Source organism: Odocoileus virginianus, chromosome 18 (genome assembly GCF_023699985.2).
Source record: "Odocoileus virginianus isolate 20LAN1187 ecotype Illinois chromosome 18, Ovbor_1.2, whole genome shotgun sequence".
NCBI classification, from domain to species: domain Eukaryota; kingdom Metazoa; phylum Chordata; class Mammalia; order Artiodactyla; family Cervidae; genus Odocoileus; species Odocoileus virginianus.
Window position 1 is genome coordinate 100,470 of NC_069691.1, and position 19,932 is coordinate 120,401.

The following is a 19,932-nucleotide window of genomic DNA, read 5'->3' on the forward strand; positions in this document are numbered from 1 at the left end:
CTATACTGCCTGCCCTCAGGGCTGGTGGACAGCAGTGTTATCAGAGGGCAGCAGGGCTCCAGGGAGCCTCCCTGCGCTTTTAGACCCCATGGCAAGAGAGAGAAGCATTGCATTCATCTGAGCACTGCAGGCTGCTTTGAACCTGGCCCAACCAGATTTCTTTTGAGCTTCCATGGCAGCCCTGGCTTCCCTGGTGGCTCAGTGGTAAAGAATCGGCCTACAAAGCAGGAGATGAGGGCTCGATCCCTAGGTTGGGAAGATCCCCTGGAGGAAGAAGTGGCAGCCCATTCTAGTATTCTTGCCTGGGAAATCCCTGGACAGAGGAGCCTGGCGGGCTACAGTTCATGGGTTCACAAAGAGTCGGACACGACCAAGCGACTCAACAACAGCAATCAGGTTTCTTTTAAGTCTGGAATAAGACCATTCGGTTCCTACCTTCAGCAAGGCCAAGGAGTTGTTTTTTATCTGTTCCAGACTATCTGGTTGTCCCTTGGCCTGGCCCCTGAAGAAAGTTGCTAAAGTCATCCAGCTCATTTTGCGAGTCCAATCTGTCCTTTCCCCTGGGATCTCATACCTCATCCTTAGTTTTAACATCTTAGCCCTAAAATGACTAGGTATGTCTCACTAAGATGTACTATTGGGGGAGTATAAATGAGTAAATCGAGTTAGAAAATTTAGATGGCTCAAGAAAAAAATCCTATACTGTACAAAGTGGGCAGCAAATGTGGCTCTGAGCTTCTCAGCAGCCAAGGCAAAGAGGGAAATGTAAGCAGTTAGATTATTTTCAGTGTCCATAAGACTATAAACACATTTTCTTGAAAGAATCAAAGCTTTTTCTGGCACTGAGAGCTGAGAAGAATTTCAGTTGGGGCCTCATAACAGACATGATGTATGCCATGCAGTCAAAATTCTCAAGATCTCTTGACCTTGAGACCATTACGTGGCCCTGCGTGCAGGCTGGTGGCAGAGCCCTAAAGCACAGGCTGGGAGTAGGGTGGGACAAGAAGGTCTGGGCAAGTGATTTTTCAAACACTTGATTTGATTTAAGAATAAAATTTAGCACAGGTCAGCAAACATTTTCTGCAAAGAGCCAGAATAGCAACTATCTGAGACATTGTGGGCCATGCAGTCTCTGTGGCAAGTACTCAACTCTGCCTTTGTGGTGCGAGAGCACTGTAGACAGTGCACACATAAATGAGCAGGGCTGGGTTCCAATAAAACTTTATTTACAAAAGCAGGCCAGGGCCTGATTTGGCCTCTGGGCCATTGGCTGCTGACCCAGGCTCTAGAGGAAATAAAAGGAATAGCCTCGAGACATTCAGCTATGGGAAGTATGTCTCTCCTAATTTAGCTTGTAATTAGAATCAGCTGAAGGTTTCCACTACTCACTGGGGCAAGAAGGCAGAGTATGGATATTCTGTGCTCTTTATCAGTGGACAGACCTGTGTTTTTAAAATCGCCCGGAGTGTAGAGGAGGAATCCTGAAATAAGAAAAAGTATCCAGCCTGGGCCTGTGGCTGAGGAGATGGCCACCTGGCAGACACCAGCAGGGTCACAGGAGGCAGCACCTGCAGGCTGAGACTGGAGAGTGGGGAACAGGCATGGTTTGGAGGGTGGGCTGGATGAGCCAGCCAGCACAGCGTAAACAATGTGGATTTAGTCCCTTGACTCTCAGAATGTGATCTCTGCACAAGTTGTATCAGTATCCCCTAGTTCAGTTCAGTTCAGTTCAGTCACTCAGTCATGCCCGACTCTTTGCAACCCGATGAACCACAGTACGCCAAGCCTCCCTGTCCATCACCAACTCCCAGAGTTTACTCAAACTCATGTCCATCGAGTCAGTGATGCCATCCAACCATCTCATCCTCTGTCGTCCCCTTCTCCTCCTGTCCCCAATCCCTCTCAGCATCAGGGTCTTTTCCAATGAGTCAGCTCTTTGCATGAGTGACCAAAGTATTGGAGTTTCAGCTTCAGCATCAGTCCTTCCAATGAACACCCAGGACTGATCTCCTTTAGGATGGACTGGTTGGATCTCCTTGCTGTCCGAGGGGCTCTCAAGAGTCTTCTCCAACACCACAGTTCAAAAGCATCAATTCTTCAGCACTCAGCTTTCTCTCTAGTCCAACTCTCACATCCATACATGACTGCTGGAAAAACCATAGCCTTGACTAGATGGACCTTTGTTGGCAAAGTAATGTCTCTGCTTTTTAATACGCTATCTAGGTTGGTCATAACTTTTCCTTCCAAGAGGTAATCATCTTTTAATTTCATGGCTGAAATCACCATCTGCAGTGATTTTGGAGCCCCCAAAAATAAAGTCTGACACTGTTTGCACTGTTTCCCCATCTATTTCCCATGAAGTGATGGGACCAGATGCCATGATCTTAGTTTTCTGAATGTTGATTTTTCTTTTTTTTCTTTTTGAACCAAATGTAGCATATCTTTATTTGGAAGCATGATAGGGCCTCAGGAGACAGAATCTGGAGATGTACTAAGAAATTTCAAGGGGCTGTGGACATTGTAAAGGAACATGTGTCCATGCCAAAGTTGTGAGAAGTCTCCAAGCGTGGTCCTTGGCAAGAAGTCCCTGGAGAGCCCACGAATGAGCTCACAGAGCAGTCAGCTCTACACGCCTGCCAGGTCTAGCGACTCCAAAGCCATCCTGCAGCGGCGGTCCTGGGCTTCCCTCTCCCGCTCCAGCTCAGGGGCCCAAGGTAGCCAGCTGCCAGAGGACAAGCAGCGCTGATCCCGCCTGCTCGAGTGGCTCTGGGGTGCTGGCTGGTGTCAGTGTGGGTGTGGAGGCTTTTGGACAGTCTCTTATTGCTTAATGTTCTGTGTAGTCAGGAGTTTTCTGGTGTTCTCAGGTTTTGGGCTTAAGTCTCCTGCCTCTGGATTTCAGTTTTATTCTTACAGTAGTCTCAAGACTTCTCCAACTATACAGCACTGATAAGAAAACTTCTAGGTTAATGGTGAAAAGATTCTCCCCCGTGAGGGACGCCCAGAGAGGTTCACAGAGTTACACGAAGAAGAGGAGAGGGAGGAAGGAGATAGAGATGAGCAGGAGGAGAAAAAGGGGGACCCAAGAGGAGAGAGACAGATCTACACAGTTGTCTGTTCCCAGAGTGTTCTCTGTAGCCCAGACACCCACAAAGATTCACAGAATTGGATTGGGAAGAGAAGGGGAAAGGAGGAAACAGAGGTGATCTGAGGTAGAAAATGGAGAGTCAAAAGTGGGAGAGAGTAATCAACACACTCCTGAATAGAAATTGGAACTGAATATCGGATTCTTAAATGTCCAAAATTTATATAATATACTGAAAAACAGAGATTAAAAATCTAGAGTAGAGGTTAGACTCTTAAAAATACAATATTAAAAACAAAAACACAAAAAAATTTAGAAATATATATGAAGTTTGGTTTAAAAATAGGGCTTCTCTTTTTTTTTTTTGCAAGGTTATAGTGAAATGAAAATGAAAATTAAGGAGTAGTAGAGGAGTAATAGAGGACTTTAAAAGGAAATAAGAGAAAAAGAAAAAAAAGAAAAAAATTTTTTTCCTAATTAAAAAAATCATAAAAATCTATGAAAATGAAAGTTAAGGAGTAATGGGGGAGTAATAGGGAATTTTAAAAGAAAATAAAAGAGAAAAAAATAAAAACAGAAAATTTTTTTTAATAAAAATAAAAAATAAAAATACATCTAGGAATTTCTCTGGAGCTGTTGTGGTCAGTGTGGGTTCAGTTCAGTTTCAGCTCCTCGTTGCAGCTTACACTTCTCGATATCTACAGGCCCCTTCCTATCTACAGGCCCCTTCCGGTGTAGTCGGTGTTCTCTACAGGGGTTTTAATCTGTTGCACCGGTCCCTTCTGAAGCGGTTCCCTTTGTTTATTTGGCTTCTGTTTGCCGCTCTCTTCAGTGCCTAATTTCCGCCCTGACACAGGCGGGCGGAGGTGGTCTCTTATTCAGGTTGTTAGTTCCGTCGCGCTTCGGGGAGGGACTGGCGCTGCTTTCCCCGTCTACGCTGCTCAGGCTCCCGGCTGCTCTATGTGGAGCGGGCCCTGCGCTGCGCGCAGTTCCAGCCCTCGGGCGTTCCACAAAAGCGCGGACTCGGCTGCGCCTGCGTTTTGTGCCTTCCCCGCCCGAGCGGCTCAGGCAGCCAGGAGCTTCACGGGCGCACTCTCCCCGGGTGCGGCGCGCCTTCTGCCCTCCGCGTCCCCAGCCCCAATCCCCGCCTGCGCTGATCGGGTGCCTGTGCCCTGTGTCTCGCCGCGACCCTCCCGGCGGATGTCGACCATCCAGAATCTCAGGAAGCCTTTGGTTAGAACCTGGAGGCCTGTTTGCAGTGTGGTAGGGGATGTGGTCCTTGGGGCCGAGCCTGCCCCTTTCCCCTCCCCCTGCCTCCTGCCTCCAGCAGGGCTGGGCTGGTCCGCAGCCGGCTAGCTCTTCTCTGGACTTGCTCAGACCCTTTGTTCTGTGAACGGCCGGCAGTGTGTTCGGGCCGGTTAATTTTCTCTCTCTCTCTTGCTGCCCCACAGTTTAAGTTGCTATCTCACGTCAGCTCCCTCCGATTGCCCTCAGGGCACTCAGGCCCGGTCCTCACCCTGAGCAATGCCGCCCACTCCTCTCCGTTCCGCCCCCACTTGCTGGTGGCGGATGCGGGGGTCTGGGGTACTTTTCTGCTGGGAGTTGCTTTTAGGCACGAAATCTGTGAGTTTTATTCTTCCCCTCCCAGTCAGGTTGCCCTCCGAGATTTAAAAACTCCCCCAGACCCGCCAGTGCGAGGGTTTCCTGGTGTTTGGAAACTTCCTCTATTAAGACTCCCTTCCAGGGAGGGATCTCAGTCCTTAGCTCTTTTGTCTCTCTTTTTATCTTTTATATTTTGTCCTACCTCCTTTCGAAGACAATGGGCTGCTTTTCTGGGCGCCTGATGACCTCAGCTAGCGATCAGAAGTTGTTTTGTGAAGTTTGCTCTGCGTTCAATTGATCTTTCGATGAATTTTTAGGGGAGAAAGTGGTCTCCCCGTCCTATTCCTCCACCATCTTGGCTCCTCCCCTGAATGTTGAGCTTTAAGCCAACTTTTTCACTCTCCTCTTTCACTTTCATCAAGAGGCTCTTTAGTTCCTCTTCACTTTCTGCCATAAGGGTGGTGTCATCTGCATATCTGAGGTTATTGATATTTCTCCCGGCAGTCTTGATTCCAGCTTGTGCTTCCTCCAGCCCAGCGTTTCTCATGATGTACTCTGCACATAAGTTAAATAAGCAGGGTGACAATATACAGCCTTGGCGTACTTCTTTTCCTATTTGGAACCAGTCTGTTGTGCCATGTCCAGTTCTAACTGTTGCTTCCTGATCTGCCTATAGGTTTCTCAAGAGGCAGGTCAGGTGGTCTGGTATTCCCATCTCTTTCAGAATTGTCTACAGTTTATTGTGATCCACACAGTCAAAGGCTTTGGCATAGTCAATAAAGCAGAAATAGATGTTTTTCTGGAACTCTCTTGCTTTTTTGATGATCCAGCGAATGTTGGCAATTTGATCTCTGGTTCCTCTGCCTTTTCAAAAACCAGCTTGAACATCTGAAAGTTCACAGTTCACATATTGCTGAAGCCTGGCTTGAAGAATTTTGAGCATTACTTTACTAGCATGTGAGATGAGTTCAATCATGCAGTAGTTTGAGCATTCTTTGGCATTGCCTTTCTTTGGGATTGGAATGAAAACTAACCTTTTCCAATCCTGTGACCACTGCTGAGTTTTCCAAATTTGCTGGCATATTGAGTGCAGCACTTTGACAGCATCATCTTTTAGGATTTGAAATATCTCAACTGGAATTCCATCACCTCCACTAGCTTTGTTCATAGTGATGCTTTCTAAGGCCCACTTGACTTCACATTACAGGATGTCTGGCTCTAGGTGAGTGATCACATCATCATGATTATCTAGGTTGTGAAGATACTTTTTATACAGTTCTTCTGTGCATTCTTGCCGCCTCTTAATATCTTCTGCTTCTGTTAGGTCCATACTATTTCTGCCCTTTATCGAGCCCATCTTTGCATGAAATGTTCCCTTGGTATCTCTAATTTTCTTGAAGAGATCTCTAGTCTTTCCCGTTCTGTTGTTTTCCTCTATTTCTTTACATTGATCGCTGAGGAAGGCTTTCTTATCTCTCCTTGCTATTGTTTGGAACTCTGCATTCAAATGGGAATATCTTTCCTTTTCTCCTTTGCTTTTCGCTCCTCTTCTTTTCACAGCTATTTGTAAGGCCTCAGACAGCCATTTTGCTTTTTTGCATTTCTTTTCCATGGGGATGTGGGGATGGTCTTGATCCCTGTCTCCTGTACAATGTCACGAACCTAGGAACAGTTAAAAATGCAAATTCTCAAGCCCCGACCCAGACCTATTGATGGAAAAACTCTGGGAGTCGGGTCCCCAATCTACATTTTACCAGGCCTTTCAGGGCTTCTGCAGCAACCCCAAGGTTGAGAACTACTGAGGCTGCTGATCACAACCTCTGTGTTTCTCCTTTTGAGCAGGGAAAGATCCAGCGAATTCTCCGAAGCCTACACCCAAGTCCTCTCTGACCACCAATCTCATTCAGAAAGCCAAGAGCCAGAGCAACACCTTCCCGCTCTTCAGCGAAGGGCTCATGCGGAACCGAACTGCCCAGGAGAAAGTACTGGCCTTGGAGCAGCAGGTTCTGATGCTCACCAAGGAGCTAAAGGCTCAGAAGGTGAGCTCTGGCCCCAGGGAGGCCCCAGGCTCTGGTGCTCTGGTGTTCTGGTGCCCCTGGACAAGTCAGATAAGATGCGTTCGCTAGTCGAGGTCCTTAAACGGCCAAACTGCAGGTGGCTGGGAATGCTGTGCTGTTGATCAGTCAGGAACATGCTGTCCCTCAGACTAGGTGACCGAAGGCCACCAAGGACAGGGCCTCTCAGACCTCCCCTGGGAGACTGTGATGACCTGACCTGAACGGGGACTGTTTGGAGGAGAGTGATCTGCATGCAAGGTCCTGGGAGGGGCCACCGAAGGAACTGGGGGATCTTTGAGCTGGCAGCTGGTAACTGGGTACAGATTTCTGAAGGACTGTCACAGGACAGAAAAAGCAGACAGGTCTGTGTGTGTGGCCCTGGGGCTGAGCACAGAGGACAGGGAGAAAGATTCAGGCGTTGTAGAGAGGGAAGTTAATGCTAGCAGTTAAAGAGCTACGTGGTCATTGTAGTAAACAGGTCACACACATACACAGATGTGCAAATCCTTCAAAAATCCTACCACCCAGAGAGTAAATCAGGTTCACATCGGGCAGTGACCTCACGAAGTGGTCAGGGTCACGTGGCAGAGCAGTGGCGGGGGACGCAGCAGGGGCAGTAGGCTCTCTCAGCACAATAAGGGTGATGACACCAGCACAGTTGTTACCTAAAATCCTGAGTTCGGGGCCTGAGGTGCTCTAGAGACGGGCCCCACTGGGGTCCCAGCCTCCTTTCCCTCTGAGAGGAAGGCCTACACTCTCATGCTTGAGCCTTGGCTAAGAAGACCCAACATGAAAGTTACCATGAAACCCTGAGTCTCTTTTTGCTTTATTTCTGTTCTTGCTCCTGGGGGGTAAAGAGTATACTGTATTTACTTATAAATACTCTCTCCTTTGTTCGTTTCTTCTTTTCCTTTCTGTTCTGTTTTTGGAGAACACAGTCCAGAAAAGCACTCTCCCTACCTCATTTTTGCCCCATCTCTGCCTTTCACACCCCTAAACAGTTATTTTGGGAACCAGGAGTGCCTTTATACGTGGCAGGTCAGGGGTTACATTTAATGAAGCAGCAGGTGATTCAAGTCCTCAAAGGAGGAAGCTCATCCATTCCTGTGTTCTCTACTCATTTGTTTATTTACCCAGCCTTCTCTGAGGCCCTGTTACAGGCACACGGTGTTCTAGGCGCTGGAGAACAAACAGTGAGAAAAGACACCCAACTATATCCTTACAGCACATGAAGTCTCCTCTGACGCCACCTAGCAGCCTAGACATCACTCTTGCCTCCCGTCACCTTTGTGTTCCCGTCATGAGTGTCGTGAGCCCGCTCCTGAGAACCAAGGGCATTAAGCTGAGCTGTAGCAGTTTCCTGATTCCTGGACCAGGACAGCTGAAGTCCTAAACCTGACCTGGAGAGGAAGAGAAATGTAGAATGCAGACACTTCCTCTCCTTTCTGTGCATCTTCTCCCATCTTTCTAGGAAGTGTGGGTGGCCCTTCCTCTTGGGCATTAGTTATTGTCAAGTGAAGTGAAGACCTAGTGGTTGCCCCTAGTGGTTCTGCAACCCTGGAGGATTCTTCGTTCTTCAGTAAGTGAGGCAAGCTCTTGGACATTAGTAAGGGCCGCCCAGGCTGTTGACAGCTTGCCTACAGTCAACCTGAAAACATCAGGGAGAAGTTGCTCGAGCATTAGAGAATCTGGACTTTCTTACTCATGCACTTCCCTGGGACAGAGAGTGGGAAGAGACTAAGTCCTGGGGCTGAGCTTTTGCCTCAGGGAATGAGTGAATTGCTTGCTCTCCAACTGATCTCCCAAATGCACTTCAGTCTAGTGGGCGATTCAGCGCACAGGCCTTTAAACAAGACGGCCTGGCCCTGAACAAGTTCCCTAACCTCTCTCAGCCTCCACTTCCTCCTCTGTAAATGGAGCTGTCATCATGTTTTACTGAGAAGGCCTGTGTCAAGACTCACACACCCAGTACCTGGCCCCCAGCAGCTGCCCCACACATGCAGATGTGGTCATTTGGCTGTGACTTCGGCATTCCCTGCCCTCCCTGCTGATTCCTTCCCGCACACAGGGCCTCTGGGAATTCTACTTGTGGAACAGAGGCTGTCCTTACCTTTATTCCACATTTGGAATGGGGACCCCAGTTTTACCAACTCTGGGGGTTTGCCTTCAACCCAAATATCAACACCAAAAAGAGGAAGGAGAGGATGTGGACTCTTGACCCGGAGATGAGACAGAGGAGGCCGGCACCATCCTGGGGTGCCCATTGGTATCCCAGGCACTCAGAAATGCTGCTGAGAGAGCAATTTCTCCATCTGAAACCACCTAAGTCTAATTCTTCAGCTGCAGAAAGAGTCCACTGGACTTCCTGGGACTGGAGCTATAGGATACTGCTTGTGTCTCTTCAGTGGGAAGGTACCACCTTCCTGCCTCAGGCTGTAAAAGGACCCAGGACCGGGGGGTCTTATCCTGGCTCAGCCAGCCAGGCAGACACTGCCTATCACTCTGGTGATTGTTAGAGAGTTTGCATCTCAGGCACTGCTGGCTGCTCTAGAGGGCGCAGAGTTCCTTCGCTGTCCGGTACACGGAGGAGGTGTGAGCGCAGGTCACCGCTGGTGTGCAGTGCGGCTCCGGCGCTGTCCCCCTAACTTACAGCAGTTATCCTCACCTTTCCTGACAGACACCAAAGTCCTGGGAGGCTCTGCATGCCCATGACCTCCTGGGCACCAAACCAGGGATCAGGCTCTGGAGTCTGCCTCCAGAGCTTCTGCCCTTTTCACTGCACCCTGTTCAAGGGGCTGAGAGGGGGTGGGTGACTTGCTAACGGTCACACAGCTGGAAGAGCCAGGCCTTGGGCACTGGTATCCTTCCCCAAGTCCAGGACTCCTCACAGCCCAGCTGCCTCCTCTATAGTCTCACAGGATAGCCCTGTGTCAGTCACAAGCACCGCAACTGCTCTTCAGGAGAAATGAACACACTTCCTGTGATTCCAATACCCATGAGGCCATTACGCATCCTAGGCCCCTGCAGTGCTGGCCCCAGGGCAGATCTGGACTCTGGGAGGTGTTCAGAGTTCACCAGGCAGCTTTGGCCCGGTGAACCAGGCTTTTAGAGTCGAGAGCCTTGCACCCAGTCTGAAGGCTGTCTGCTCCAGCAGACGGAAGGCTGGCCACTGTGGTAAAGTTGGCCATCTCTTGGCTCCTAGGCAGGGCGAACTCCTCCTGGGCCCTGCCTGGGGCCAGCTTAGCGCACTCAGGATTACTTGGTGAAGGCGTGTAACTCGGTTAGGAAACTTGGATGGAGCAAAGTGCAACCTCTCACTTCCCAGAACTGTAGCCAGAGACTTACGAATACTGTCCTGGGGTCACAGAGGGAGGGTTGAGAGGGCCCCTCCAGCACTGAGAGATTGAGAGGGGTGTTCAGCATGGGGAAGGACGCTCGCCACGCTTTCTCATCCTTTTGGTGCCTCGGTGGCGTAGGACCATTATGTCTCTTTTACACACGAGAAAGCTGAGGTTCAGTTTTCTGAAGCACCCACATTAGGTCCACCTTCATGGACCTGGAATGGGAGCCGAGGCCTCTGTAACTCTGAAGCCAGGCCTCCTTCACCTGCTCACAGCTGGCCCTGAGCACCTTAGGGGTAAGAGGATGCCCAGTCCAATGCTCTTCCCACAAGCACTGTTGGACCCACCCACCTTGATTTTAGTGAGTGATGAAGGTATCAACTCATTCATAAGATTAACGATTTATTGACTTTTAAAATGCTTACTAAAACGACAACTTATTACCCATTGTTAAAATCTAAGGTGGATCAAACAATGATTCGATTAAGAAATACAAAAAGTATCACTCAGCCAGCTCTTCTAAGCCTCGGTCCTAAGACCTTGCTGGGGATTGTGGGAACTGGAAACCAGCCAGGCGTCCATCCTCGGGGTTGGGATGAAGGGCATTGTGTGATCCATACAAGGAATACTCTTGAGCTGTTGCAGATGAGTGTTGTTCAGTAATGACTGACCTGGAGAGCTGCTTTCACGTGTTGTAAGGACAAAAGCAGCTTCAAAATGGGATGTTCTAGCTTTCCTTTTTGTTTTTAGTATTTCTATTTGATGTATATATGCGTTTTGGTAACTGCCTCATTTCACCTAGCACAAAGTCCTCAAGGGTCATCCATGTTGTAACATGTAATAGGATTTTCTTCCTTTTTAAGACCAAGCAATATTTCATTGTATGCCACATTTCATTTATCCATGCACCATCAGTAGACACTTGGGTTGTTGGCACCTCTTGGGTTTTGTGAATAATGCTGCTATGAATATGGGCTATTTCTATTTTTAAAGAAATCAAAAGAAGCATTTCTATGCAAAACCCATTAACTATGCATCATAGAAGTCAAAGGTCTTAGGACTGGAACTGGGAGTCCTCTGCTCTAGCTGCAGCTTCCCCACTTGTGGGGATCCACCAGGTCCCTTTAGTTCTCTGCTTTCTTGCGCATCAGTCTCCCCATGTGACAGTGTGATAACGGGACCAGGTGGCCTCCCAGGGCCGCCCAGCCTGCAGGTTTCCCAAATCCATGACCCACTCTGCTTCTCCCCTCACTTGCTGCTCTGGCTCCACTATCTCCGGGTCCCTTTCTTCCTGTCTCATTCTGGTGCCCTGATCCTGGCATGAGAGGACAGACTCCTGGCCTGGTGTTATGGTCTTGGATTTTGAGAGCCAGATGTGGGAAGGGGGAGACAGCTGATACAATGAAATGGGCCTCAGAGTTGACTCTGCCAAACCTGGGCGACATACCCACCTGATTCCGAGACTAGGGCAAGTCTAGGCAGTGGCCTGTGTGGGGTTAACTCACCAAGAAGTTACCCAGGGTAGCCTCCAGATCTCAGCTGAAGCAGAAAATGGTCTGGGCTTCTCAGTTACCTGCAGCCACAGGAATGCTAATCTCTCTTTGCACAGCCCTGGGAAGCTGAGTTCTAAAAATTCCTAACATTCCGGTTTGGTTTGCCCTCCCACCCCGCCTTCCCGCCACACCCGGGACCTGCAGCTCCATACCTGTTCTTCCTCTCCACTGAGCCTTTCCTTAAGCAGTTGGCTCAGCCCCTTCTGCAAAGTCCTCCCAATCCTCAGCTCCCTCCACCTGCCCCAGGTCTCCCACCTGCTGCTTGACCATCTCTGGGCCTCCTCATTCTTCCGGATCAGTTTAAGCTGCTCCACCTTTCTATGAAGTGTACTGGTTGCCCCGCCCCCTGGCACCCCTGCCTCCACCCCAGGAGAAAGTCATTGCCCACTGCCCTGTACCCCGGGAGACACCCCTGCTTCTGTCTCTCGCAGTAAATCTCTCCACAGCAGTGGTTCGCCTTTGCTCCCACCAGCCTCTGTGGCCCTTGAGGGTGGGAACAGTGACTGGTCCCTCTCTGGGTCCCAGGGCCTGGCATGGGGCCTGGCACTGAGTGAGCACCTGATACAGGTTAGATGGCTGGATAGAAGAGAGAGAACCAGAGAAGGGACCGTCACTAACACCAAGGTTTCAGAAGTTGTATGCTAATTTGGTCTTATCATTAGCTTCTCAAATGAAGTTATGATTCGGGGCAGTTCTCCAAAATGGAATTGTTCTTAGCAAACCACCCTATCCAGCCAGTCATTTATTTTAATGCTTTGGCACACATACAGTTAATGTGTCTCCAGGGAACCACACTTTCCCAGAAGAGACTGGCATGGAGCATGGCAGTGTGACCTAGAGACCCCACCTGCAGGCCTGAGGTTCACAGGAGACTGGCTGCTGAGCTGCCTGGTTTCTGATATCCTGGTCCTGGCCCTGGATGAATTCATATCCCGGCCTTGGGGCAGAACAGGTCTCCAGTGCTGGGAAGGTTGGAAGCTCAAAGGCACAGGGAACCAAACCTTGAATGCTCACTTCACTTGAATGAATCAGGTGGCCCTGCCAAGAACTAAATCAAGGTCTGTTGCTTCTGAACTCCCTGCTGCTTCCTTGCACCAGCCTCCCAGGCATCTTTTGGCGGGCAGAGGCGTGCACACAGGTGGACTGAATGAAGCCCCAGGCGTTGTGGCTTGGTGTGAGGATTGCCAGCATGTTTTCTCTCGCATGCCGCCTCAACTCGATTGGTAGTGACTGGGTGGATGGCATGTTCAGAAGGATTCCAAGGCCCCAGCTCGGGTTAGCAGGAAGGAGCACTGAGACTGAGTGCTAGCGTCTGCCTGGAGTGAGAGGAGGAGCCGTGCCCAAGCGCCCACCGCTGCCTCTGCACCTTCAGTGCTGACCAAGCACAGGGCTCGGTGGCGGAAAGCCTTGGGATTAAATTCCCCTCTGCTGGGCCTCTGTCTGTTCATTGCTGAAACAGACATGTGTTAGGGTACGGGCAGAAGCCTTAAAGTATTGTGGCCTGTAACATATTGGAAGTTAATTTCTCTCTGACACTGAAGAATCCAGAGTGACGTGCGCAGTTCTGAGCTGGCAGGGCAACTGTGTCGTCTTCAACATGCACGTTCTGCTTGTGAGCCCAACGTGGCTATTTCAGTTCTTGCAATCTCCTAGGCAGAAGGAAAGGGAACCAGGCCAGGGCAGTGTGTATGCAGTAATTTGGAAGGTATGACCCAGAAGCTGCCCTCAGCATTTCTCATATCCCGTCTAGGCAGAAGAATCACTTGGCCACATCTAGCTATGAGCTTGGCTGGGCAATGTAATCCTTTGCTGGGGATCCATGTGTCTAACTAAAACTCTCTTTTTTAAGATATTTATTAATTTTTTTGATGGCTTCCCCGGTGGCTCAGACGGTAAAGAATATGCCTTCAGTGTGGGAGACTCAGGTTTGATCCCTGGGTTGGGAAGATCTCCTGGAGAAGGGAATGGCAACCCACTCCAGTAGTCCTGCCTGGGGTTGCAAAGAGTCGGACGCGACTGAGCACATTGCTGCTGCTGCTAAGTTGCTGCAGTCGTGTCCGACTCTGTGCGACCCCATAGACGGCAGCCCACCAGGCTCCGCCGCCCCTGGGATTCTCCAGGCAAGAACACTGGAGTGGGTTGCCATTTCCTTCTCCAGACTGAGCACACACACACACACACACACACACACTGATTTTTTTCACTTGGCTGCGCCAGATCTTAGCTGCAGCTTGCAGGATCTTGGATCTTTGCTGTGGCTTGCTGGACCTTTAGCTGCAGCTTGCAGGATCTTGGATCTTCGCTGTGGCTTGCTGGACCTTTAGCTGCAGCTTGCAGGATCTTGGATCTTCGCTGTGGCTTGCTGGACCTTTAGCTGCAGCTTGCAGGATCTTGGATCTTCGCTGTGGCTTGCTGGACCTTTAGCTGCAGCTTGCAGGATCTTGGATCTTCGCTGTGGCTTGCTGGATCTTTAGCTGCAGCTTGCAGGATCTTGGATCTTCGCTGTGGCTTGCTGGACCTTTAGCTGCAGCTTGCAGGATCTTGGATCTTCGCTGTGGCTTGCTGGACCTTTAGCTGCAGCTCGCAGGGTCTAGTTCCCTGACCGGGACTGAACTTGCACTGGGAGCTGAGCGTCTTCGCCACTGCACCAGCAGGGAAGTCCCTAAAACTCTCTTAAACAGAGAGAGAGAATGTGGGCGCTAGAATGAGACACCCCAGGAGGTGATGGGCTTCCCAGGTGGTTCTAGTGGTAAAGAACCCGCCTGCCAGGGCAGGAGACATAAAAGACCTGGGTTCGATCCCTGGGTCGGGATGATCCCCTGGAGGAGGGCACGGCAACCCACTCCAGTACTCTTGCCTGGAGAATCCCATGGACCAAGGAGCCTGGCGGGCTACAGTCCAGAGGGTCACACAGAGTCAGACATGACTAAAGCACTTGGCATGCATTCAGGAGATGATGCCCACCACCTCCCAGGGCTTTCAGAACTGATGACGGTGTACGCCTTGCCTCCGGCACCTCACAGGCCTTCCCCGAGTTCACTGGGCGCGTCTCCTTTCCCACGCAGGAGCTGGTGAAGATCCTGCACAAGGCGCTGGAGGCAGCCCAGCAGGAGAAGAGGGTGTCCAGCGCATACCTGGCAGCGGCCCAGGACAAGGACCGGCTGGAGCTGGTGCGTCACAAAGTGCGGCAGATTGCGGAGCTGGGCCGGCGGGTGGAGGCCCTGGAGCGGGAGCGGGAGAGCCTGGTGCAGACGGCAGGCCTGCGGGAGCAGGAGATTGAGGAGCTGCAGCGGCACGTGCAGCTGCTCCTGGACAAGAATCAGGCCAAGCAGCAGGTCATCTGCAAGCTCTCCGAGAAGGTCACCCAGGACTTCATGAAGGCCCCGGAGGAGGCCGACAGGGACTTCCTGAGCCAACAGGAGAAGATGGAGCACCTGAAGGTAGGCAGGGGCCCTGGGCCCTGGGGGAGGACACCGATCTTGACCCCAGGGCTTTTCTAGGTGGATCTGGGATGATCCTTAATCCTGGAGAATTCATATTTGAGACAGATGTTGGTGAAAGTGTCTCTGCACGCTCCCTCACTTTCTTAACCAGAGGACCCAATGCAGCTTGACGTTTTCATGATACCCTAAGCTGAAAAGTGAACGTATCTCTAAATTATCAGAGTAAAGATGGCAGAGCCCACAATGGAGTCAGAACTCCTAAGCACTCTGGGGCCGGCCTGGTCGGCTTCCTCCGGTGCCACATCGATGGCCTTGGAAGCCACCGAGGCGCCCAGTGGCCTTCGTCAGCAGTCCTGCACCCAAGCGGCGACCTGTGCTGCTGTGACTTGGTCACGATGATGATAACAGTCGGTATCCCCACACACAGATTGTTTATGGTGAGGCGTCCACCATCCTAAGTGCTTTATCTACATCACTCCATTTAATCCTCGCACCAGCCCTGGAAGGCAGCCATTTACATGCTCCCCATGTACAGATGAGGATGCCAGGGCTGCGAAAGGTGAAGTAGCTTGCCCAGGGCTGTGTGTGGAGGAAGTGAGGGGACCAGACCCGGGTTCCAGCTCCCTTCTCTGACCGTTCTGTCTGCTTTGCTGCCTTCCCAGTGCTTCTAGCCACCACTGTCATCCCTTTCTCACCCTTGTGCAGGCCGTGGCTCTCACCCATCTCCCAGGGACCACTTAGAGCTCAGGAGGTGAGGACTTTATTATAGGTGTAATGCCTGCCACAGGCCACAACCTCCTCCCCGGAGGGTGGTAACAGGAGCTGGGGACAGGTGCTCCCAGCCCCCACCATCCCTACAGGCAGCCATATAGCCCCGGTCAGTCCTGCCCCAACCCTGGCACTCACAGCCACATAAATATACTTCGGATTACCATGGGAATCCCAAACCGCTATCTCAAAGAACTGCTATTGGTGGGGGTCAGAGGGGGTGGCGGTTGGCAGGCGTAGGAAGGGGAAAGGAAAAAAGAAATAAAGAAACGCAGGAGCTTTTGAGAAACCAGTGGGCATGTGGTGCAGTAGCCACTGCCCAAGCTCTGAAGTCAGGCAGACTGCCTCTTACTAGCTGTGTGACCTTGGGCGAGTCACCTCGCCTTTGTGACACGGCCTAGCCCGTCTACAGTTGCTAGAAGGATAAAAGATGACATGAAACCCAAATTTCTTTGCCTTTCTTTTTCATCAGGAAAAAGCACATAACCAGTCTCTGAACCTTTTCACTTATTTGGTCTAAAATCAGAGATTCTTTTGAGTTTAAAAGGAAAACAAAATCTTTCAAATGCAGATGTAGCTAGGTTGTTAGAAAGCTCTGAAGTGAAGGTCACTCAGTCGTGTCCTACTGTTTTCGACCCCATGGACTATACAGTCCATGGAATTCTCCAGGCCAGAACACTGGAGTGGGTAGCCTTTCCCTTCTCCAGGGGATCTTCCCAACCCAGGAATCGAACCCAGGCATGTCTCCTGAATTGCAGGTGGATTCTTTACCAGCTGAGCTGTAAGGGAAGCCCTGAGTCCCTCACAAAGTGGTAAAAATTGCTTCCATCAGATCGCTTTCCTGCTCTGCTCCGCCTGCTAACTGTCTTTCTCCTTTTTGTGCCCGTTCTGCTGGAACCCACTGTTGAAGTCCCAGTGGAGCAGCATGGGGCTGAGAGAGATGGGCTTGCGCCAGCTTGGACTCACCTGGGAGACTGAACGCGCCCCTGAATTTGCATGTCCAGGAGTATGTCAGTGAGCTCAGAGATGAAGAGACTTGGTACGATTCACATCACCCATGCTTACATTGACGGCTGCTCCTCCAAGGTTGTTAGAAAGCCATCAGTCCTTCAGCTGACACCCTGGAGGTGTTCCACGCTAGAAAGAATTGTCCGTACTAGAGTCCCTTAATTTTAGCCTTTGGGTCTCTGATCCAGGAAAAAATAGAAGATCCATCAAAACCACTGTCTATAGTTTTGGGGACAGAACATGCTCACATTTCCTGCTTGCCCTTGTGGTTGAGGACACTCAACTTCGAGGAAATCCCCCCTTGTCAAAACTGTCAGCGCGAGAACAGAATCACTGACTTCCTGACTATCAGAGCTTGGCTGGCAGGGTCAGCCACGTCCTGGAGAGGAGGAAGGACTGATCCAGGGTCACACCGCAGAAGTGACAGGGCTACAGCCAGACCCTGGGTCTCCCCATGTCCAATCTACTCGCTCCCACAGTAGCACCAGGCTGGTCTACACACCGCTTTCCAAAGAGGAGTCCCGGCCCCCTCGGCCCTGTGAGCGCAGGTGGGCAGACTCTTCTTCCCTGTCCCTCTCCAGTCATGCTCTGCTCATGTGCTTCCCTGGTGGCGGCCACGTGGCTTTTCTCTTCTCTGAGGTCTGTCTCTCCTTCCCACAGTTCTGAGCCGAGAAGAACGCTCAGGCTAGGACAGTGAGTGCACGGGAAGGCACTGCCCGGACGCCGCCCCCGGACGCCACCAGGCCCGCAGCTGCTCCACGGGGCACTCGTCCCCGCCCTCCTTGTCTGGGACTGCAAGCAGGGCACCCTGCGCAACACGTCCCAAGCCTGGGAGAGCCCCTGGCCGTGAACCGGAGCTCCTGGGCTGGGAGGGATCGGGGTGAGGATGGCCTGTCAGCCGTGAGCACGTGACCCGTCCCCGTGGTTGAAGTGCCACAGGCAAGGTGTGCTGTTCTTAATCAGGGCCTGGAAGAGACGGGTGGCATTTCAGGGGGTTCCGAGGCGCTCCAGTACCGTAGTCTTTTATGTCTCAGCACAGAAGAATTCAACGAGACGCAGAGTGATAGATAAGGAGTGATCTATTGAAATAGGACGTTTGTGAGGCTTACAAGAGGCCAGGTGAGAGAGTGCCATGCTCGAGAGCTTACTGGGCTACAGTTTTATAATCAAATTAGAGCGAGGGAGAAGACCTTCTTTGTCTTTCTTGAGAAGACATCATGCTTCCATCATCAGCTTCTCCAGGTTGAACTTGGGAGTTTTCTTGTCCTTCCATGGTCAAGCTAGGTCCACAAATTATTGTTTTCTCTGTGTGCAGAGAACATGTCCTAACTTACTGAGATCACTGGGCGGGCTGTGGTCTCAGGCCACCATTGTTTTATTACTGGGGGGCATGTCTCATGCTTCTGTTGCATGGATTGGTTGCTAAGCAAGCCTGCTTGGTCTTGTGGTTAAACAAACCTTCTTTTTCAAGTAATCACTAACTTACAAGGGTCTGCTATGATTTTTCTATTCATAATCCCCTATGGGATTTGCTATTTTTTTAGTTTATTTATTTTTAATTGAAGGATGATTATTTTACAATATTGGTTTGATTTCTGCCATACATCAATATGAATCAGCCATAGGTGTACATATGTCCCCTCCCTGTTAAAGCTCCCTTGCACCTCCCACCCTTTCCCACCCCTCTAGGTTGTTACAGAGCCCCGGTGTGAGTTCCCTGAGTTATGAATTATTTAATCACCTACTTTGTCCCTTCCCTCTGCCCCTATCGGTCCTATCCAGTCACACCTGCAGCAGTCTCTCACACTCACTTACAGCCAGCCCAGTACAATTTTTTTAATGCAAGAGAAAGGGGTTAGTTTCAGCTAGTAAATGCCCTGGTCCACCGCTTCTGCAGAGTCCTTCCAAGCAGAATGAGGATGGAGCCATGGCTGTGGTGGCCGTGGTCGCTCTTACAGGCTCCTGCTCAACCCTCTTGGTGGGGGCCAGCTTCTCCTTGCCCCAGGCGGGGGGACTCATGCTGCCCCCGCTGGACAGCTGGCAAAAAGGAGCACTCTCGGCTTAGAGGTAAGCCTCACAGATTGATTCATGAGAGCGGCAAACCAAAAACATCTAGGGCTCAGATGAAAAAACAGCAACAGGAGAAGGATTATGTCTAAGTTATGGTAAATTCACTTAATAGAATAGTCATTGGACATCAAAAATCATCTTTAGGAAGCTTCTGTAGAAACACAGAAAAATATTGACAAAGTGACACTAAGTAAAAAATTTTCACCCAAAATTGCTCACTATGATCACCAGTATGTGACAAAATATGTTTATTTAAAACACAAACACCACTGGAAGGGTTGCCGTTCTGCTCTTGCAGCAGTGCACGCATCACCTCACTTCGTCTCCAGCTGCCGAGTGCGCTTGTTGAAACTTTGCCCCTTTTACAGAGAAGGGACAGAGTCAGAGTGACTCAGTGGGCCTCCCACCCAGGAACTCAGAGCCAGGATTTGGACTCTAGGCCTAATGCTCTCCCTCTCATACCACACTGGTATCAAGATTAGGGAAGGGGACTATCAATATTTTTTTTTCTTTCAGAGTTCCTTTTCTGTTTGCCAGTATTGGGAATTATTGGAAATTTCTGAAGAAGTGTTGGCAGCACCTCTGAGAGTGAGGACCAGGGAGATGGTTCTGGTGCAGCCCCTTCAATGCTCCGCTCTCTTCTTCAGGATGACATGGAAGCATACCGGACCCAGAACCGCTTTCTCAACTCTGAGATCCACCAGGTCACCAAGATCTGGAGGAAGGTGGCTGAGAAGGAGAAGGCCCTGCTGATGAAGGTGAGGGCCGGGGGCCCAGGTCTGGCCAGCTCTGTCTCCGGCCACCCTTCCCGTCCACTCACCCCCTCACCACTGTCTCACTGTCTCCTCTTGACCCGACTGCTCGCCCTCCGGACTGCGCCCTTGGTGAGCTTTATCCACATGTCAGAGATCTGTGCTCTGCTGACTGCCGCTTCTGATCACGGGGTGAGAGGAAGGGGCAGGCAGCCACCATTGTCCCACCTCCCCACTTTGTAGCAAGCCCTGTCCC

General features: G+C 50.7%; 1 protein-coding gene across 6 annotated transcripts in view; it reads left to right on the forward strand.

Annotated features, from left to right (window-relative positions):
- The window catches only part of TBC1D2 (TBC1 domain family member 2), a 46,211-nt gene that overhangs the window by 14,248 nt on the left and 12,031 nt on the right, over positions 1-19,932 (forward strand). For 3 of the 6 annotated variants that reach the window (XM_070480188.1, XM_070480191.1, XM_070480190.1), the window contains 3 exons: positions 6,527-6,723; positions 14,701-15,075; positions 19,572-19,682. In XM_070480188.1, coding sequence (XP_070336289.1) covers positions 6,527-6,723; positions 14,701-15,075; positions 19,572-19,682 — 683 coding nt within the window. The other 3 variants (XM_070480192.1, XM_070480189.1, XM_070480193.1) reach the window with 3 other exon arrangements.